The sequence below is a fragment of the Saccopteryx bilineata genome, chromosome 11 (genome assembly GCF_036850765.1).
Source record: "Saccopteryx bilineata isolate mSacBil1 chromosome 11, mSacBil1_pri_phased_curated, whole genome shotgun sequence".
NCBI classification, from domain to species: Eukaryota; Metazoa; Chordata; class Mammalia; order Chiroptera; family Emballonuridae; genus Saccopteryx; species Saccopteryx bilineata.
Window position 1 is genome coordinate 48,204,599 of NC_089500.1, and position 22,864 is coordinate 48,227,462.

Sequence of the window (22,864 nt, forward strand, 5' to 3'; positions counted from 1 at the left end):
TATAGGAATATACACATCATAAATTTCAAATTTAAACATATTTTTAAGGCTTTAATGAGTCCTATCAAAACATTTGTGTAAAATAAAATAACTAGAGGTCATTGTTCCTGATCATGTGCACAGCCCGCCCTCTAGCGTTTTTTTCTATATCCTACCAACTCTTAATCTCAAAGATGTTAGGTTAATAGGATTAAGAACTGTGTCTTCAAATTAATAGAACAAGGTTAAATCCCTGACACAGATAAAAATTATACCAGGAGCTGGTGGTAACCTCATTGGAGGGCTACTGCAAACGAAGTTTGTGGTAAATATATTTAAGACTTTCATTTGGTTAAAAGGGTCATAATAGAAATAGAAGAGTTAGTTCATGATGTAGATGTATGTAAAATGTGATAATTTTGTAACTACTAGAACTGGTGTTATTATTATATTAGAAAACATTCAAAATATTGATTAAAATTTCAAATGTTGATTAAGTAATTGAAGTTTCATTTTTCCAAAATAGCAAATATACATAAAGCAGATAAATAGCCCTTTGGAAAGAATGAAGATAATCTAACATTTTATAGATTTAATTTATTAAAGCATACAGTTGTTTTAATTCATTTAACTTTCCTTTGTGAAGATTTAAACATTTTCCTTTGAAATGTTTATAATTAATGTATATGAACTTAAAACTAAAAAAAAATTCATTATTGGAGAAGAAAAACATATACTGTGAACTATGTATATATATTGATAGGTTTTATAAGTATGAGAAAATATGTAAGGTTGCTTTGCTTTCATAAAAAAATAGTTGGCCTGACCAGGTGGTGGCGCAGTGGATAGAGTGTCGGACTGGGATGCGGAAGGACCCAGGTTCGAGACCCCGAGGTCGCCAGCTTGAGCACGGGCTTATCTGGCTTGAGCAAAGAGCTCACCAGCTTAGACTCAAGGTCGCTGGCTCCAGTAGGGGGTTACTCGGTCTGCTGAAGGCCCGTGGTCAAGGCACATGTGAGAAAGCAATCAATGAACAACTAAGAAGTCGCAACGCGCAACGAGAAACTGATGATTGATGCTTCTCATCTCTCTCCGTTCCTGTCTGTCTGTCCCTGTCTATCTCTGCCTCTGTGTAAAAAAAAAAAAAAAAAAAAAAAAAAAGTTGTAAAAAAAGAAAGTATTTAACCACTATGTGAAAACTAATTTGAAGATTCAGAATTGGAGAAAGGAAAAATCTCTCTGGCATATTTTAACTAATTTTGAGTTTGGGGATGTTTAATGTTGACAAAAGAAATAAAATGAAATTTGGATTCTATGGGGGTGTGAGCTATACTATTCATTACCCTGAATTTCAAGTACTTCAGATGATAGCTTTATTTGACTGTTATTAAGAATGTAAACAAACTGGAGACTTGGGTTGTCTCTCTTTTTTTTTTTTTAATTTATATTCCAGGTTTCTTATGTCTATGAATTATCTAAAGTCATAAAGAAAAATTGACAGAAAAATGCTTTGAATCACCGTGTGTTTTCAATCAATGCCAACAGAAACAAACCTAATGGCAGGCATTTGATGCAGGTTTGTTTTTCCTTTGCAGTAACGGCGGGAACATGAAGGTGCCACTCTCGGTGTTGATTGTGTATCTGCTGTGGTTGGAAGATTGTCACTGTGCACCTACTTGGAAGGACAAAACTGCTATCCAGGGAAACCTGAAAGGTGTGTTTAGTTTCTTTATCTGTGCCTGTCCTGTTTGCATGTTCGCATGTCCTGCTGGCCCGGACAGATCTACAGAGGAGAGATAACCGTATTCATCACGGCCCTCTTGTTTCACGGTGAGACGTTCTCTAGGCACTTATACCAAGTAGAAGGGACGCCAAACATCTGGGTAAAAATAGAAAATTCCAATTGAGTATCTGAGAACATTCCTATAGCCAGATGTTTGCTATCACACAGATAAAACTTGCCAACTTCTCGACTGCATTTCTTGGTATCATCCAGATGTTTGGTGTCTTCTAAGCACAGTTTTAATGAACAGTGAAATTCTTTTCTAGCATTTGAAAAATTTAAACAATTAAAGTGCAGTTCTTTTTGAGATAGTGAGAGAATGGGTTATAATGACATTGAATCTGGTTGGTCTGTGCTCATTAACTTCTGACCTTGGCTTGCTAATATATAATATATATGCTTCGAGTACTTAACACTTAGAAAAATAAGTTAGTTAAAATGTTGCTTTGAGGGGGAATTATAGTTAAATTTGGAGGCAAGAATAAGGTCCTTAGGAAGAAGTGTTGGCTATTGTGGAGGGAATGACAATAAATTTTATATTCACTAAGGGATTATTAAAGGTATATAAAATATGTCCAGTAGGTTATTAAAGAATCTTTCATTCTATGAGATACTTTTTAGGTTTACTGCCTCCTGGGAAGGTAAAGGAAGTTGAGAGAAGAAAAAATTGTTCACTGAGCTTGAGGTTCCCAGTTGGGTATTTAATGTAAATTGTGAAGAAAATTTGAATTTTTCTATAATACAAATACACTGGAGCTTTAAGGGAAAGAACAAAAAAAATGGATAAATAGCCTGACCTGTGGTGGCACAGTGGATAAAGCGTCGACCTGAAAATGCTGAGGTCGCCGGTTCGAAACCCTGGGCTTGCCTGGTCAAGGCACATATGGGAGTTGATGCTTCCAGCTCCTCCCCCCTTCTCTCTCTCTTTCTCTCTCTGTCTCTCTCTCGCCTTCTCTCTCTCCTCTCTAAAAATGAATAAATAAAAAAAAATAAAAAAATTTAAAAAAATTAAAAAAAAATGGATAAATAAAAACAGACCCCAAGGGGCCCTGGCCGGTTGGCTCAGTGGTAGAGCGTCGACCTGGCGTGCGGGAGTTCCGGGTTCGATCCCCAGCCAGGGCACACAGAAGAAGCACCCATCTGCTTCTCCACCCCTCCCCCTCTCCCTCCTCTCTGTCTCTCTCTTCCCCTCCCGCAGCCGAGGCTCCATTGGAGCAAAAGATGGCCCAGGCGCTGGGGATGGCTCCTTGGCCTCTGCCCCAGGTGCTAGAGTGGCTCTGGTCGTGACATAGCGATGTCCTGGATGGGCAGAGCATCGCCCCCTGGTGGGCGTGACAGGTGGATCCCGGTCGGTTGCATGCGGGAGTCTGACTGCCTCCCTGTTTCCAGCTTCAGAAAAATACAAAAAAAAAAAAAAATTAAAAATAAAAAACAGACCCCAAGGAAAATGGCAAGAATGAGGTTAAATGAACTCTAACTTGTATAGCTCAGCAGTGAGGAGCAGAAGGTATTATCCATGTGGCAGCTGGGTCCATGTGGCAGCTGACAGCTAATTCATTAGCATCTGCTTTCAGATTTTGATGCTATAAAAGAACAGTTAAGCCTCTATTTAGGAGACATAAAAAAATCAGTGAATTCATTGTATTTTGATGCAGATACAGATACAGTGTAATCTGATCAGATCTCAAAGAAAAAAACCTGCAACATATCTCTTAGGTTTTGCTGAGGCTGGGGAGATAGATGTTGATGAAGAGGTGAAGAAGGCTTTGATTGGTATGAAGAAGATGAAAATTATGATGGAAAGGAGAGAGGAGGAACATACCAGTCTAATGAAAACCCTGAAGAAATGCAGAGAAGAAAAACAGGTACAGTAATTGAAAATAATATCTGTTCTTAAATATATCTAGACAATAAATAATGTACTTACTATGGCAATTGATGAATTACAGTACTTATTTTCCCTAGTAATGGATTTTTTGGAGAGCAGCCCTTATTGACGGAAAAGTTTGAAGGAAATTTTAAATTTCTTCAAAGAACATATTCCTCGTAGAAGAGGAGTTTGCAGGGCTCTGAACCCAGGAATTTTGGGGATTCATTCATCTCTGTTTGGGAATGCTGCATTTTCTATAGTTTTTTTTTTTTTTTTAGTTTGTTTGTTTGTTTTTTACAGAGACAGAGAGAGAGTCAGAGAGAGAGATAGACAGGGACAGACAGACAGGAACGGAGAGATGAGAAACATCAATCATTAGTTTTCGTTGCGCATTGCGACACGTTAGTTGTTCATTGATTGCTTTCTCATATGTGCCTTGACCGTGGGGCTACAGCAGACCGAGTAACCCCTTGTTCGAGCCAGCGAGCTTGGGTCCAAGCTGGTGAGCTTTTGCTCAAACCAGATGAGCCCGCGCTCAAGTTGGTGACCTTGGGGTCTCGAACCTGGGTCCTCCGCATCCCAGTCCGATGCTCTATCCACTGCGCCACTGCCTGGTCAGGCGGAATGCTGCATTTTAAAAAATGCTTTATCCTTAGTTCCTTCTGAGTGAGAATATTTAGTAAAAAGTGTTCATGGAGTTTTTGCCTAGACCAGTGGTCTTCAATGATTTTTGATCTCCTATCCCTATTACTAAAGTAATATGCTATCAAAATAGCATTTACTTCCAAACATATGCATATGAATTGACTTATCAATTAGAAACATGAGTTACTACCATTAATAGCTCCAGGCACAAAATATACTTAGGCCAGTAGTTCTCAAAGTGTGCGCCAGGGCACACTGGTGCACCCTAGAAGATTTCCAGGTGCGCCCTATAGTATTCTAGAAAAATATGTGCCTGTAGGGATCAAAAACCAACAGGGTTTTTGGAGTTTTGATTTTGGGGTGACAGATGTATGGGGAACTGGATGTAAGCTGACAGTCTGCCCAACCCCCCACCTCACTTGCCTGATTAGGTTGCAAAAGGCTGTTAAGCTGTGGTGCTGGATTGTTTACACTACCCCCCATGTTCCCCAGAAAGACTGGAGGCAAGTTCTTCTATCCTTTGTTTGGTGTAAAGTTAAGATGATATGTATGGTGGGGGTTTTCTGCCCTCAACACAATTATGAGTAAAAAGAGAGGAATTCTTCAATGTACTGATGAGGAAATGAGAGTTTGCCTTTCAAATATATGCCCAAACATTGAAGAAATCGCTAGGACACATCAGGCTCATGGTTCTCAAAACATAAGAATGAAAAAACTTAACACATTCACGCCAGGACCTGCCAAATTTACTAACTCTTACTAAGAATGTATCTATATACATGAAAAGATAATTTTTGTCATTTTTTAATTTTTAACCCCTCTTTTTTATAAATTCTCATAACAAAAAATGTAACATAAAAATATTTTTTAATGTCAGAGTAAATTTAATTTTGTTGTATTTATTTCATTTAATTACCATAAAAGCATGCTTGGACTTTATATATTTTTTCTTTAATATTTGACTTAATTATTATAACATAGTTCTCAGAAATTTGTATATAGTGTGCCTACAATTATTTGTAGGATTTTAAATGCGCCCCGACCTCACAGAGTTTGAGAACCACTGACTAAGGCTAAGGTTTGTGATTAGCTAGGGTGAATGTAAGTTCATATTTCAGATAATCAAAATAGATACTTTGAAACTTTTCGCCACTTGCCAGAGCTGATTAGATCATCATAGTTTTACTCTGTCACCTAGCCAATAAAGGGCTCGGAATGACATGTCAGCTCTGCCATGTGCTTCTTGTCCTTCAGAGCTGAACTTATTCATAATCTGCTTAGTATTTTTTTCTTTTTTGCCTCCTATCCATTTAGTGAGGGCTAGTTTAGTAAAAACTAGACAATAAAAACCATCATTTCACTGAGTCCTCTTAAACGCAATCCATTACAATTGGCAGTAAGTGAGCAGAGAGAGCTTCTGGAATGTGCAGGCCCCTCCTCCCCAGGGTCCTCACATGCTGCTGGCCTCATGTAATGGTCTGACGTAAGCACCACAACAGAACGCCAGTGTATATAAAATAGTACATCAGCCTAACCATTTCTTAAAGATTTAAAATTTTTTTTAATTTATTGATTTTAGCAAGAGAGAAAGGGGGAGAGAGAGAGAGAGAGAGCGAGAGAGAGAGAAACATTGATCTGTTTTTGTATGTGCCCTGACCGGGGATTGAACTGGCAACCTCTGCTCTTCAAGACAACACTCTAACCAACTGAGTTATCTGGCCAGGGCAGCTTAATCATTTTTTTTAATTCAAATATTTTTACCTGACAGCTGTGTTTCAAACTATGTATCTTACCAATGGAGGATACACATTATATTCAAATGTCCATGGAAGATGTTAAAAATTGTTCATATTGTTACAATTATAAAGCTCAATACATTTCTGAATTGTAGACATTGCATGGCTCATAGTTTGATAACATTAACCATTAACATAACACTCAAAACAATTAAAATTTTTAAAAAAATTTCCAATGTTACCCTTAAATCAAAGAAGAAATCAAAACTTTAACAAACAGAACTTGGAAAATATTTTAAATTCTAACACTGAGAGTAAATACTTTTAAAATTTGTTTTCATTAAATCATTTTAAAATTGTGGTAAAGTATACATAATATAAAATTGACCATCTTAATTATATACAGTTCAGTAGTTTTAAGTACATTAACATGGTTGGGCAGCCAATTTCCAGAAATCTTTCTATCTCGCAAATCTGAAACTCTATACCTATTAAACAACTCCCCGTATTCCCTCCCCAGAGTCGATTTTTAATTTTAAAATACAACTAGAAGTTCTAATATTTCCTCCCGGCACTTATAAAGTTGGGTCACCAAGTTTCAGATAGCTGCTGGAATTCTCTTCACTTCCAAACACTGTGGCCTCCGGGCGTTCAGTAAGCGGTTGGGGCAGGATTGTGTGACAAGCTGACTGCAAAGCTGTGGTTAGCCTGTCACCACACTAGATGATGTTTTGGACACACCTACACCTGTAGGGACCCTAGCAAAGAATATAGATCACCTGACCAGCAGCTGAAAGCCTTCCTTCCTTTTGGCAGCAATCAAAAGAGTTTTAGGAAATTAAAAGTAACTCCCATGAGGAAAATGTGGAAGCCTCTTGAGCCACATTCTTCCCTGGTAGGCTTGTAAGCCCAGCCATGGGGACTAATGACACCAGATAACATTCACACGTCGTTTATAAAATATTATCCCGTGTAATTCTTCCAACATCTGGATAAACCATTACTTTCATTTACAGATAAGGAAACTGAGGCTTGATATGTTAATGAACAGGTTAACCCCACACACTGTCATGAATACAAAAGAGAAAGTCAGCTAGAGCTTTGCCAGAGGGAACCAGGGGCTTCCTGCATTTCTCCCTCTCCCCAGCACCCTGGCAAGCCCGGGTGTAGCACTAGAAAAGGGATGCTCCAGTCTAGGGTGGGCCACGTAGGCGAGTGTTGGTTTTAGTTCTGGCCCTGAACACTCCTAGGACTCAGAATTTTAATTTTTCTTAAAAACCTACTCATTGTAGGCCCTGGCCGGTTGGCTCAGCGGTAGAGCGTCGGCCTGGCGTGCGGGGGGACCCGGGTTCGATTCCCGGCCAGGGCACATAGGAGAAGCGCCCATTTGCTTCTCCACCCCCCCCCCTCCTTCCTCTCTGTCTCTCTCTTCCCCTCCCGCAGCCAAGGCTCCATTGGAGCAAAGATGGCCCGGGCGCTGGGGATGGCTCCTTGGCCTCTGCCCCAGGCGCTAGAGTGGCTCTGGTCGCGAAAGAGCGACACCCCGGAGGGGCAGAGCGTCGCCCCCTGGTGGGCATGCCAGGTGGATCCCGGTGGGGTGCATGCAGGAGTCTGTCTGACTGTCTCTCCCCGTTTCCAGCTTCAGAAAAAAAAACAAAAAACAAAAACAAAACATACTCATTGTATAAAAATTCATTGAGTCACACTCTTAAGCTCTGAACACTCAATTAAAAAGTTAATTAAAACCAAACAACAGGCCCTGGCCGGTTGGCTCAGCGGTAGAGCGTCGGCCTAGCATGCGGAGGACCCGGGTTCGATTCCCGGCCAGGGCACACAGGAGAAGCGCCCATTTGCTTCTCCACCCCTCAGCCGCGCTTTCCTCTCTGTCTCTCTCTTCCCCTCCCGCAGCCAAGGCTCCATTGGAGCAAAGATGTCCCGGGCGCTGGGGATGGCTCCTTGGCCTCTGCCCCAGGCGCTAGAGTGGCTCTGGTCGCAACATGGCGACGCCCAGGATGGGCAGAGCATCGCCCCCTGCTGGGCAGAGCGTCGCCCCATGGTGGGCGTGCCGGGTGGATCCCGGTCGGGCGCATGCGGGAGTCTGTCTGACTGTCTCTCCCTGTTTCCAGCTTCAGAAAAATGAAAAAAAAAAAAAACAAAAAAAAAAAACAACAACAGTCTGTTTAACCCTACGTCTCCCTCCTTAAAGTTATTACTTTAAATCTAGCATAGAAGATATACTGCTCACAAATATTAGGGGATATTTCAAAATGAATAGGAAGTGATAAAATATGCCCTAATGTTTGTGAGCACTGGACTTTAAACAAACTATGAATTGGCAAATCAGGGGCAGCTGCACCACCCCTCCCTGTCTCCCATCCAGAGCACCACCCGTCCTCAGTTGACCCCATGTCATTGCGGTGCTCCTCCTCAGCCCCTCCCTATTAATGTTTAGTGGGAGCATTGGAAACTTACCAAAATGGAAGACCCTAGAATGGCTTAAAATAATTTGCCCTCACTGCAGGTTTGTATGGGACTTTTATTTTATTTTATTTTTTTATTTTTTATAGTGACAGAGAGAGATTCAGAGAGAGGGATAGATAGGGACAGACAGACAGGAACGAAGAGAGATGAGAGGCATCAATCACTAGTTTTTCGTCGCGACACTTTAGTTGTTCATTGATTGTTTTCTCATATGTGCTTTGACCATGGGCCTTCAGCAGACTAAGTAACCCCTTGCTCAAGCCAGAGACCTTGGGTCCAAGCTGATAAGCTTTTGCTCAAACCAGATGAGCCCACACTCAAGCTGGTGACCTCGGGGTCTCGAACCTGGGTCCTCCACATCCCAATCCGATGCTCTATCCACTGCGCAACCGCCTGGTCAGGCTGTACGGGACTTTGATAAGCTGTCAGTCGGGGAGACATTTAGGGGGAAATGGAAGGAATGGGCAGGGCATTCCTAAGCCGGAGATCTGCTTCCTTCATGGCAACTTTTCACTATGCAGTCTTGGGACAAGTGGTTTAACATTGGTTTTTGTTATGCTCCTGAGGTGAGTAGAAGGAAATCAGGATATCCAACAAATAACTTGTGTGGTGCCTTGCTTGTTTATCTCACTTAATACAAAAACCTTAAGAGGTAGATCCCACTTTCATTCCTATTTGCCCAAGAGAACACAGTGAGTGTAGTTTGGAATTGGAAATACTGAGATTTATGATTATGATGACAATGAGCAGAATATTTAAAAGTGGGGCTTGAGAAAATCTGGGTGATAGTACTGTATTGTCCGTCAAGAGGAGGCAGCCTTTCTTCAGAGGATATAGGGATCCAGAACTGTTCTGTAAAGCCCAAGGAGATAAAAACAATCCTGTCTGGATCACAAGGTATAGTTGGTAGGCAGGGGTCCTGCCAATTTTCACATGTGGAACATGGCAAATGCCACCTGGCTTAGCCTCAGGACCCCGCTGAGGACAGCCGAACACTGTAAGCCCAGCAAAGGAGATGCAGAAGATTTTCCGTGCCCAGGTGTTTCTTTGGGCTTAATATGCCAGAAAAGGGTGAATCATTTTTTTCCCACTAGGTGAAGACACACACTAAATTAGTTTTAAGTACAGAAACCTTGCTCCCTCCTGTAGTTTTCACTTAAAGGAGCGACCATTATCTCTGAGGCTGTTTTCTTACGGGTGGGTCCATTATACCCCATAATTCCCCTGAACTACATCTTGGGCATGGAGGGAGACTGTCTTCAGAAGTCCATACTTGTAAGGAGGACAGGGATCTAAGCAGGGGTGCCAGTCTAGGAGGAGCTCAGGGGACAGGGCTGAGGCTCTTAGAAAAACTGTCATTCTGCTGGGCTCCTTACCACCCAGCGCGGGAGCTGGCCAAGTACAGCAGGTTACCACAAGGGGGAGTGCTCGGAATACAGAACAGAAGAACGAAGATGCTCAAAACCCAGCATCTCTGCACTTAGAATTATCAATAGGGAGATTTGATTTGAAATAGGTACAAGAATTGCACTTTCTTACAATGTTATAAACATACAAAAATTAAAAACAGCATAACTTAAAGACATAAATGTATTCTAAGTCTTATAACTACTTTCCACATCCCTCAAGGGTTAGATGTAAAGACAGACAAGTAAACAGGTTGATTACAATCGTTACCCAGAATAGGGACTGTGTCTTCATTGTTGGTTCACGCTCATCTAATGTCTGTCCTATAGAAAGCACTCAATAAACACCTAGTGGATGAATAAATGAACAGATGGATGAGATTTTCACAGTCTTCAATAAGGATCAATCAGTGTTCTTTTCTTAATCAAAGAGAAAGCTTTCTTTTGGGTAGATCTGTCAGCTGCTAGGGGCCTGAAGAAGAAATGAAGAAGTAGTTTAGAGTATGCATATTTTTAAAGAGTGAAATCAACTAAGGTATATATAGAGTCATGAAATGCAAATAAGATGTTTGTCTTTACTTTTAATTAGGAGGCCCTGAAACTTATGAATGAAGTTCAAGAACATCTGGAAGAAGAAGAGGGGCTATGCCAGGAGTCTTTGACCGATTCTTGGGACGAATGCAAGTCTTGCCTAGAAAGTGACTGCATGAGATATTATACCACCTGCCAACCTAGCTGGTCCTCTGTGAAAAATATGGTAAGGGAATAAGAGAACTTAAGATTTCATAGTTTTCAAGGTACCTACTTCAGCTTATTTTAAAAAAAATTAATCTATATTAACATTTAGAATAGAGATGCCTGATCTAATATTGACCTTTTTCAATCTAGAATCTAACATTCAAGCTTATATATGAGTCTCCTGTGTATATACAATTTACAAGTCAGAACAGCCATTCAGTATCTGTCCCTTCCTTTAATGACATTGTATGTACCTCTCTTAGAAACACCCTGGCTTTTGTTGCCTTGTATTTATTATTTGTGAACACATTCCCACTAGATTGTAAGCTCTTTAAAGGCAGGGACCATATCTCATTTATCTTTATTAAAGCATTATGGAGATCCAATAAATGTTTGCTGAATTGTATCCTGAATAATAATAATATTATAGTCTCTGATTTCAACCTACTTAAATTGTTTTCCCTGGAGGTTCAACATTTGAAGACATTCTCTGTCTCCTGAATCGCTCCTCCCATGGGCTTACCCTCCTATGGCAGCATGCACACACACAGATTCATGTCTCCTTTAGGCATCCACGCGTGTCCTATAAGACTGGCATGTTTTCTTTTTTGTCCCTTTGGCTATCTTCTGGGCAGAGGGAATCACAGAGGGAGGTGACCTGAATAGAATGAGCTCTGCCCCATAAAAGTCTCCTACTCTATTGGCCTGAATTTCAAGAAGGGAGCTGAATATGAAATGAAGTGGAATTTCCCAGTTCGTACTAGAGCATGCACTAATTAGAGGATGCTCCTGGCTTGGCAGTGACATACCCGATTACAGAGGGAGCAACCCTTAGGATGATTCAGATACCAAGTTAATTTGCCTCCACTGTTAATTGCATCTGCTCTATTTTTATTGCCACTCTCCAATACACCAGAATATGGTGGAGTAAGCACTGGCTAGAAATCAGGAGGATTGGGGACCATTCTTATTTGTGCCAGTTGTGTGGCTTTATGAAAATTTTTGGGGGGGGCTTTAAAGTTTTGTTTTTGTAAATGGATTCAGATAAATAGAAGCTGGCAGAGGGAGAGGCAGATGATCCACCCAGATCACTTTGTGAGAAAGACATGAGTCCTCTAAGAATTCTGGAGAATTCTTTGAACAGCACTGGGATGCTATAGCAGTGATGTCCGGTAGTTGACGTGTTCTATAACATGCAATGTAGCCATATCACTCTCATATAAGGGCAACTATGTGCCGGCACAAACTTAGATGTCACATAGATGAAGTAGAACATGATGTGACGGCTGGAAAAATCTTCGCCTAATGAGTAGGGAATGCTATAATTAGAACCTCACTATTTTCACTACAACCAAGAAGGGCTTTGATCGCTGCAAATGAGTAACCATCCTAAGAACCCATTTTGTTATACTAACCATCTACAGCAGGGGTCCCCAAACTTTTTACACAGGGGGCCAGTTCACTGTCCCTCAGACTGTTGGAGGGCCAGACTATAAAAAAAATATGAACAAATCCCTGTGCACATTGCACATATCTTATTTTAAAGTAAAAAAACAAAACGGAAACAAATACAATATTTAAAATAAAGAACGAGTAAATTTAAATCAACAAACTGACCAGTATTTCAATGGGAACTATGCTCCTCTCACTGACCACCAATGAAAGAGGTGCCCCTTCTGGAAGTGCAGTGGGGGCCGCATGCGGGTTTGGGGTTTGGGGACCCCTGATCTACAGTTCAGTATGACTATTTTGATGAGATGAGAGAAGAGAGCATAAAGACACTAATGATATTCTACTGAAGGGAGAAGAGAGAACTAAGACGCTAAGACAGAGACGAAAGACAAGGGCCTTCTTTATAGTTTTCAGGCAATCTACACAGTGCCTTTTGGACCACAGCAGGCCAGCTATCACTAGTACCTAGCCCGTGACTGGTCAACAATATTGAAAACTGGAGTTTTTTTAGGCTTTGATAGGCAAGCATAAAGCAAAAAGGAATTTCAGATCTTATTTCCATAGTAAAAGTCCAAGCCAGTACAAGAGGGTTAATAAATTATCTAAAATTCAATTACCTATTCTTAGTTTGCCCAGAATTTTTCTTGATGTGGAATGACCACCATAAGTTGACTTTAAAATTTATAATAAAAATTAGTCCTGAAAGAAAATAAGTTCTTAATCTATTTCTGTTCCCCACCCTACAGATTGAACAGTATTTTTGGAAGATATATCAATTTCTGTTTCCTTTCCATGAAGATAATAAGAAAGCTCTCCCTGTCAGTGAAAAGGTCATGGAGGAAGATGCCCAAATGACCAAAATAGAACACATGTTCAGCCAGCTGACTGTGGATGTGAGATTTCTCTTTAACAAGAGTCTTAATGTCTTCAGACAGATGCAGGAAGGATTTGACCAGGCTTTTCAGTCATATTTCATGTCAGATACAGACTTCACTGAGCCTCACGTTTTTCTAGCTTCATTCAAAAATCGAACAAAAAAAGCAGATCTTGTGCAAAGCTGGGACATTCCCAGCTTCTTCCAGCTATTTTGTAATTTCAGCCTATCCATTTATCAAAGTGTCAGTACAACAGTCACTGAGATGCTGACTGCAATGGAAGATTTACCAAAACAACACAAAGGTAAGTATTAAGAGATTATTTTTACTTAGATGTTCATACTAAAGTCGTTTTATTTAGCTTTGGGAATGGTAGACATTTTTAATTCATTGTACAATGTTTCTGAGAATAACAATTTCTGGATAATCAAAATTTTAGAGCCCCTTATAAGTTTTAAAGTCTGCCAAACACCATCCTTCTCCCATCATTGTCAAGAGCTTTGTGGGGCTGTTCTGTCATTAAAGCAAATTATTGGCCCTGGCTGGTTGGGTCAGCGATGGAGCATCAACCCGGTGTGTGGAAGTCCCAAGTTTAATTCCTGGTCAGGGCACACAGGAGAGGTAACTATCTGCTTTTCCTCCCCTTCTCCCTCCTCCGCTCTCTCTCTCCCTCTCTTCACCTCCTGCAGCCATGGCTCCACCCCAGGTGCTAAAAATAGCTCAGTTGCAAGTGGGCCCCATTCGGGAGTCTGTCTCTGTATCTCCCCTACTCTCACTTTAAAAAAAAGCAAAAAAAAAATTTTTTTTTGTATTTTTCTGAAGCTGGAAACGGGGAGAGACAGTCAGACAGACTCCCGCATGCGCCCGACTGGGATCCACCTGGCACGCCCACCAGGGGCGAAGCTCTGCCCACCAGGGGGTGATGCTCTGCCCCTCCGGGGCATCGCTCTGCCGGGACCAGAGACACTCTAGTGCCTGGGGCAGAGGCCAAGGAGCTATCCCCAGCGCCCGGGCCATCTTTGCTCCAATGGAGCCTCGGCTGTGAGAGGGGAAGAGAGAGACAGAGAGGAAGGAGAGGGGGAGGGGTGGAGAAGCAGATGGGTGCTTCTCCTGTGTGCCCTGGCCGGGAATCAAACCCGGGACTTCTGCACGCCAGGCCGACACTCTACCACTGAGCCAACTGGCCAGGGCAAAAAAAGCAAATTATTAAAGGTGAGAAAGAACATGCTAGTAGGATGAGAACTTTTTATTTATTTATTTATTCATTTTAGAGAGGAGACAGAGACAGAGAGAGGAGAGAGAGACAGGGGGGAGGAGCTGGAAGCATCAACTCCCATATGTGCCTTGACCAGGCAAGCCCAGGGTTTTGAACTGGAGACCTCAGCATTTCCAAGTCGACGCTTTATCCACTGCGCCACCACAGGTCAGGCGGTTGAGAACTTTTGAAGAAAGGAAAAGGTTGTCTTTTTTTATTAAAACTCATATAGATGTTGAGCTCTATTCTGCGGGACCATCATGGAACTTATTTAAAATCAGTCTGGGCTCTTCCACTCCCAGCTTGGGAAGAAGCCTAGTGTCACGTTTAGTGCCCTCCATGGCCTTTTCTGCATCTCTACTGTAATCCTTCAATCATAATATTTATGCACTAAACCACAGAAAATGCTCATAGACAAACCCAAAACTACAGAAATAGGAATTTCTGTAAAAGATAATTGCCTTCTACCAATACCGCTCATGCGCTTGTCTCAATATTTCCCATTGGAAGAACAATTCTGCTTTATGTTTCAAGGCAGAAGAAGATAGCTTCTTCGGCCTTCTGTACAGTGGCTGGGATGCCACTCTACATTCATTCATCTCAGAAATGAGGGTTGCCTTTGGGCCAACTGCAGGATCTGCTTTTCCTTGGCTGGATTTCCTGTTGACCACTAGGCCAAGTAAAAAGCTGCTACCCTCAGACATGAGAAATCTCATGGGCTCCTTCTTAAATCCTGTCATTTGTGACAATGTGGATGAACCTGGAGGACATTATGCTAAGTGAGATTGGCTAAACACAGGACAAAAAGGACATGCTCTCACTTATGTGAGGAATCTAAAATATGTAGTCAATCTCACAGAAGCAGAGAGTGGAATGGTGGTTGCCCGACGCAGAAGGGAAGGAGAAATGGGGAGATGTTGGTCAAGGGTGCAAAGTTGCAGTTACGTAGGATGACTAAGTCTTGAGATCTACTGCATAACATAGTGCCTTAGTTAACAATACTCTTGGATACTTTAAAAAGTTGCTAAAAGGGTAGATCTTACGTTAAGAGTTCTTGGCAATAATAATAATGAGGGCAGGAGGCCATTTTTGGAGATAATGGGTAGTTTTATGGTATAGATTTGTGAAGATAATTTCATGGGTGTATATTTATTTCCAAATTCATCAAATTGTATATATTAATTATATACAGATTTTTGTATGTAGGGGAAAAAGGGCTCCTTCTTGCTGACTATTTTCCAATTATATCAGCTGAAGTTGGCAACATTTGAATCATATTCTCAAAATTGCTGCGACATTGCATAGCAGGCTTCTATCTACTGTTACCTCACACTGTCAGAAACTGAAGCCAGGAAAAAATGCATTACATCCTTCCCATCCCATTGTTCCATGAGTAGAACAGCTATCATTACTGGAATTGTCATTAGGTTTTATTTCAGGGTCTGGTGGGTTTTTCTGGTAAGTCAGGTGTTTTGTCTGGTATTCCATGATGAGATTCCAAGTTCACCAAATACTCAGGAAAAGCATAGGGCAATACAGGGGGTCCTTGGGTTATGGCAGTCTTGACATATGATGTTTTGAGTTTATGATGCTCACTGCCATAAAAACTTTAAAAAATTGAGACATGTTTCGGCTGTTATGGATGCCTTGCAATGCTATAGGCAGATTTTGGAAGAGAAGTCATCAACCTTCTAGACTAGCCTGGAACAATTCTTTAAGAAGACAGGGAGGCCTGCAACAGATCCTGTACCCTCTACATCAGCTGCTTCTGGAGATGAAACACCTGTACTACAGGTAGAATCATCTCCAGTGTCTCCTGCATGTTCCTTAGGCAACCCTGATTCACCTGACCCAGTATCTCCAGCACCTTCTACAGGTTCTCCTGCCTCTCCAGGTTCCTCCTCCCAATAGGTCACTCTCTCCCACCTTGCAGTGCCCCTTCCAGTGTGCAAGCCAACCACAGGAATAAAGGTAAGGATTTTTTTAGATTAATTTTTTTCTGATACAACAGTTCAGTGTACAGTACAGTATATTTATGTCCTTTTCCTTTTTTGTGGCTTAATTGTGTTTTTATTTTCTTGTATTTTTCTGAAGCTGGAAACGGGGAGAGAGAGTCAGACAGACTCCCGCATGTGCCCGACCGGGATCCACCCGGCACACCCACCAGGGGGCGACGCTCTGCCCACCAGGGGGCGATGCTCTGCCCCTCCGGGGCGTCGCTCTTTCGCGACCAGAGCCACTCTAGCGCCTGGGGCAGAGGCCAAGGAGCCATCCCCAGCGCCCAGGCCATCTTTGCTCCAATGGAGCCTCGCTGCGGGAGGGGAAGAGAGAGACAGAGAGGAAGGAGAGGGGGAGGGGTGGAGAAGCAGATGGGCGCTTCTCCTGTGTGCCCTGGCCGGGAATCGAACCCGGGACTTCTGCATGCTAGGCTGACACTCTACCACTGAGCCAACCGGCCAGGGCTGTTTTTATTTTCTAGATTATGATTTTACAACTGTGTTAGGATAAGTAAGTGACTTAAGCTAGAGTGTGTTTCGATTTACACTAAAATTCAGGTTATATCACTGTTGTAGAAATGGAAACTGTGTTATAACCTGAGACCCCCTGTAGACAATATATCAACGCAGGGATGATACTGAATAATTTTTGCCTGATGCTTTAAGTAGTTATTGTCTTGAAATAATCTTCAGAATGTGTTCATTAAAACTGAGTTATGCCCCACTCTGATCCTCTCTTTCACATTGTGTAGCAATCATATACATGCTGCTACATTCAAATGTGCACAGAAGTACTAGTAACTCAGACCACTGAAATCTAAACAATTTCCCAACACTATAACTCCCTCCTCCCTTACCAACTCAGAATATGGGTTTCCACCAGTCTTCCAGAGGTTCCTCCTCATTCAGACACTTTGGGACCAACCCCTACTCTCAGCTGGCTCATGAGCGCTCTCTCCCTGACCCTCATACCACCTTCACTTTGGTGATAACTTGGAGATCCAGGGTCCCCTATAAATCCAAAGCTTAAAAACAAAAAATAACAAACAAAAAGAGCCTGTTACACCTTTATACTCTTCTTTCTCCAATGCTCCTACACTTACCAGACGGTATGCAGCAAGTTCAATAGAGGAGACATTCTCTTCTCAGATGAACACATGAGGACTATTTATCAAAAATAGGCAGGCCTGGTCTGACCAGGTGGTGGTGCAGTGGATAGAGTGTTGGACTGGGACACAGAAGACCCAGGTTCGAAACCTGGAGGTCGCTGGCCTGATCACAGGATCATCCGGCTTGAGCGCAGGTTCACCAGCTTGAGCACGGGATTGTAGACATGACCCCATGGTTGCTGGCTTGAGCCCATAGGTCACTGGCTTGAAGCCCAAGGTCGCTAGCTTGAAGCCCAAGGTTGCTGGCTTGAGCAAGTGGTCACTAGCTCTGTTGTAGCCCCCCCACCCCCAGTCAAGGCACGTATGAAAAAGCAATCAATGAACAACTAAAGTGCTACAATGAAGAACTGATGCTTCTCATCTCTCTCCCTTTTGGTCTGTCCCTACCTGTACCCCCCCCTTTCTTTTTCTCTGTCTCTGTCACAAAAAAAGAAAGGAAAAAAAAGGAAGCAGAAAAGAATCAAGAGAGATGGCAGCATGAGAAGGACTTGGCCCTACTTGGTTGGCTCTGAATATAGAGGAAGGGGCCATGAGCCAAGGAATACAGGTGGCCTCCAGAAACTGGAAAGGCATGGAAATGGATTCCTTCCTAGAGTTTCTAGGGAAAAACACACTGCCAACACATTAATTATAGCCCTGTGAGACCCATTTCAGACTTCTGACCCACAGAACTATAAGATAATGTGTTACTTCAAACCACTAAATTTGCAGTAATTTGTTACAATAAAAATAGGAAACTATTTAACATCTCTGGTTAAGTACAAGGGCCAATATTTGCTGAGTACTTGGTATCTGGCAACCATCATAGATGGGTTTTATCATGATCGTCCTAAAAAGCAAAATTAGAAAAATAGCTAAAACTGAATGACAAATATTATTGAAAGGAAAGAGGCAATAATAAACACATAAAATATCTTATTTAATACTATTTTTTATTTTATTGTGTGTTATTTCATGATAGTCTCCATATGGAAGAATTTCTTTTCTACTTTGGTCTTTAAGATCTGAGTTCCTGAATTTGTTGAAAGAGAATAAAATAGCTTTATATGTTTCCTTTACTTGCCTTATAAATCCCTGGAAAGAATAGGTGAGATCTTGTTCAATAAAACTGTGTGGTGGTGTAGCTTGACATAGTGCTGTGTGCTGGGAGATCTGGGTTCCAATCCTACATTTAGAGTGTTTGCTGACCTTAAATTTCCCATATGGGGGGAAACAGAGACAGGAAGGAAAATAAAGAATTTATATCAGGGATGGCATTGGACAGAAGTAGCTGCCTAGAAGGGTCCTGAGGCTCTGTCATCATGTGACTGAAGTGAGCTGATGGGTCACTGCTGTGGTTATAGAATGTGGAATTGGTGTCATAGGGACCTGAAGTTTGTTTTCCCTGATCTATATACCAGGTATTAATCTAGGTGTGAGAAATAAGATGATTGGTTACAGCATTTTCCCAACATCAGCCCAATATGCCGAGGTTGCAGGTTTGATCCCTGGCCAGGGTAGATACAAGATACTTCTCTCTCTCTCTCTCTCTCTCTCTCTCTCTCAATCAATTTAAAGAGTCAAAGAAGGAAAATAAGAAGGAAGAGGAGGAGAAACAGGAGGAGGAGAGAAAGAGGAAGAGGAAAAAGAAGAAAAGGAGAAGAGGAAGAAGGAGAAGAGGAAGAGGACGAAGAGGAGGAGGAGAGGAAGAGGAAGAGGAAGAAAAAGAAGGAGGAGGAAAAGGAGAAGTAGAAGGAGAAGGAGGAGGAGGAGGAGGAAGAGCAGGAGGCAGAGGAGGAAGAGCAGGAGAAGGAGGACAAAATGATTGTGACACCTGACTTTTAGGAGCTCAGTCCAGAGAAAGGAAAACAGATAGGACAGTGGGCAATTACATTACCATATTGTAAGTAAAATGACAGAAGGTATGGAAAAATAAAAAGATTAAAATGACAAGACCAAATTCCTTCCCTCAAAGGAGTCAGAGCCTCATAGCAAAAATAAGAAAGTAAACAGTATATAAAGCAGAAATAAGTTCTACAGTAGAATTCAGAGGTCCTGGAGGGCAAGAGGAGATACTACTAAATCTAGAGCTGGGAGCTGAGAGAAAATGACTTTCTATCCAAAGAAGAAGACGGTTGCCTTACACACTATATGATCTAACAAATGCTTCAGAGGTTTTTAAGAAACAGGCTGCACAACATATCTCAAAATGAAATGGTTCATTTTTAAATGTCAAGGATTAAATATAACAAAAGCATCAGGTTATAAATCAATAATATAATAAATGTTTTAAATATAAAACATGCAGTTGGGGAAGATGCAGCAGAGTAGGCAGATGCACAGACTCCCAGCTCACACCACCAAACTGGATTACAAATTAACTTAGGAATAATCAACATGAAAAACCAACTCTGGACTACAAGAATAGCTCTCAAAAACCGAGGAGCAGCCTGACCAGGCGGTGGCACAGTGGATAAAGTGTCGGACTGGGATGCAGAGGACCTGGGTTCGAGACCCCAAGGTCACGAGCTTGAGTGCAGGCTCATCTGGTTTGAAGCCCACCAGCTTGAACCCAAGGTCACTGGCTCCAGCAAAGGGTTACTCGGTCTGCTGAAGGCCCGCGGTCAAGGTACATATAAGAAAGCAATCAATGAACAACCAAGGTGTTGCAACGCGCAATGAAAAACTAATGATTGATGCTTCTCATCTCTCTCTGTTCCTGTCTGTCTGTCCCTGTCTATCCCTCTCTCTGACTCACTCTCTGTCTCTGTAAAAAAATAAATAAAATTTAAAAAAACAAAAAATACCAAGGAGCAAAGAAGAAGCCACACCGAGCCTTCTTGGGAGCACTGAGGAGCGGTGGGTCTCCCCTGCTTACAGGAATGGAAGGGGGGGTGAGGCTGAGAGCCCAGAACGGCTCTCACTCCAAGGAAAATAGCAGAAAATATTGCTCACAGCCACTTGCCTGGGGACCTGGGAACGAGGTATGTTGAAAGGGCTGACTTGTCTTCCAAAAGGAAAGGGGTGAGAGAGAGAGACAGACAGTGAGGGGCAGAGGAATGCATAAGATGACCTGAGAAGCTGACTTATCCAGTGCTGGAGGCAGCCATAGCTGGGGAAGGGATTGATCCTTCCACCCAACAAAGACTAAAGTAGTTCCCGATAACCCATATCCAGACATCTCTACAGCTCCTATGTCTCTACAAGACACAGCTGAAAACAAAGTGGGGAGGAGAGGCAGTAATTTAGGTCTCCATGGAGATCTGCGATACACTTCCCTCTACTGAAGATGAGAAAACACCCCGCCCCCAGAGAGAGTAACTGGCAGATCAGGCCTTCAGAGGCTCAGGTTACACCCACCACATTCCTGGTTACAGTTTCAAATAAGCCCCTGCTGAGATCAGTAAACAAGATTACCACCATGTTAAGAAAACTGAGAAGAAAACAAACAAATCAAGACTTCAAAGAGGCTCTACTAGTAAAGCCAAATCCGACAGTGGATTAAAAATAACAGCTGATGTCAACCCAAGAAGACCTAGAAATAACACAATTGAAAATTGGAGGCAGACAACACCAAGCCTAGACTCAACTAGCTCTACAAACAATACACCCAAACACACAGACATAATAAGAAGACAGAGAAGTGCAATCCAAATGAAACCACAAGAGAAACCTCCAGGAAATGAACTGAGTGATATGGAAATAACCAAACTTCCAGATGCAGAGTTTAAAATAATGATTGTTAGGACGCTTAGGGATCTTAGAACAACAATGGATGGTCATTACAAACACCTAAATAAAGAAATAGCAAGTATAAAAAAGGACATTGAAATATTAAAAAAGAATCAGTCAGAGATCACAAATACAATATCAGAAATGAAGACCATAATGGAAGGAATAATAAACAGGATGGATGAAGCTGAGGATTGAATCAGTGAGTTGGAGGAAAAATTGAACAAAGGCAAAGAAGCAGAGCAGAAAAAAGAAAAGAGACTCAAAAAGTCTGAGGAAACTCTAAGAGAGCTCTGTGACAACATGAAGAGAAAGAGGATCCACATCATAGGGGTTCCTGAAGAAAAAGAGAAAGAACAAGGGAGTAAGACTTTGTTCAATCATATCATAGCTGAAAACTTCCCTAATTAATGCAACAAAGACCTCTCACAAGTTCAAGAAGCACAAAGAACTCCATTAGAGAGAAACCCAAAGAAATCTACACCAAGACACATCATAATTAAAATACCAAAGCTAAGTGACAAAGAGAAAATATTAAAAACTGCTAGAGAAAAAAAGGCTACCACCTACAAAGGAGCCCCCATAAGGATGACATCCGACTTCTCAACAGAAACACTTGAGACCAGAAGGGAATGGCAAAAACTATTCAAAGTAATGCAGAACAAGAACCTACAACCAAGACTACTTTATCCAGCAAAGCTATCATTTAAAATTGAAGGAAAAATAAAAAGCTTCCTGGACCAAAAAAACTCAAGGAATTCATTACAACCAAACCAATGCTGCAGGAAATGTTAAGGGGCCTGTTGTAAACAGATCAAAGTGGGAAAAGAATACAGCAAAAGAGGAATACAGCTTTAAAGAATAAAATGGCAATAAACAACTACATATCAATAATAACCTTAAATGTAAATGAATTAAATGATCCAATCAAAAGACATAGGGTAGCTGCATGGATAAGAAAACAGGACCTGTGCATATACTGTCTATAAGAGACACAACAAAAACAAAAGATGCACATAGACTGAAGGTAAAATGATGGAAAAAAATACTTCATGCAAATGGAAATGAAAAAAAGCTGGGGTAGCAATACTTATATCAGACAAAATGGAGTTTAAAACAAAGGCTATAGTAAGAGATAAAGAAGGTCACTAGATAATGATAAAGGGAGCAATCCAACAGGAAGATATAACCATATAAATATCTACGCACCTAATATAGGAGCACCTGAATATATAAAGCAGACTTTGATGGACTTAAAGGGCGAGATCAACAGCAATACTATAATAGTAGGGGATTTCAATACCCCACTAACATCACTAGATAGATCCTCAAGAAAGAAAATTAACAAAGAAACAGCAGACTTAAAGGACACACTAGATCAACTGGATTTAATAGATCATCTTTAGAACCTTTCACACTAAAGCAGCAGAATATACATTCTTTTCAGGTGCTCATGCTCTAGCATAGACCACAATTTAGGGCACAAAAGCGGTCTCAACAAATTTAAGAAGCTTGAAATCATATCAAGCATTTTCTCTCATCACAATGGCATGAAACTAGACATCAACCACAACAGAAAAACTCAAAAATTCTCCAACACATGGAAACTAAATAGCATGGTATTAAATAACGAATGGATTAACAATGAGATCAAAGAAGAAATAAAAAAATTTCTAGAAACGAATGATAATGAGCATACAACAACTCAAAATTTATGGGATGCAGCAAAAACAGTACTGATAGGGAAGTTCATAGCACTACAGGCAT

The 22,864-nt window shown here is 41.4% G+C and overlaps 1 protein-coding gene across 4 annotated transcripts in view; it reads left to right on the forward strand.

The window, feature by feature from the left end:
• The first annotated feature begins 238 nt into the window (after positions 1 to 238).
• CLUL1 (clusterin like 1) overlaps positions 239 to 22,864 on the forward strand; it is a 52,820-nt gene continuing 30,194 nt past the window's right edge. For all 4 annotated transcript variants that reach the window (XM_066247598.1, XM_066247599.1, XM_066247600.1 and 1 more), the window contains exons 1-5: positions 239 to 304; positions 1,575 to 1,693; positions 3,479 to 3,627; positions 10,490 to 10,657; positions 12,837 to 13,269. In XM_066247598.1, coding sequence (XP_066103695.1) covers positions 1,588 to 1,693; positions 3,479 to 3,627; positions 10,490 to 10,657; positions 12,837 to 13,269 — 856 coding nt within the window. In that variant the 5' untranslated portion in view covers positions 239 to 304; positions 1,575 to 1,587. The remainder of the gene's footprint in view (positions 305 to 1,574; positions 1,694 to 3,478; positions 3,628 to 10,489; positions 10,658 to 12,836; positions 13,270 to 22,864) is intronic.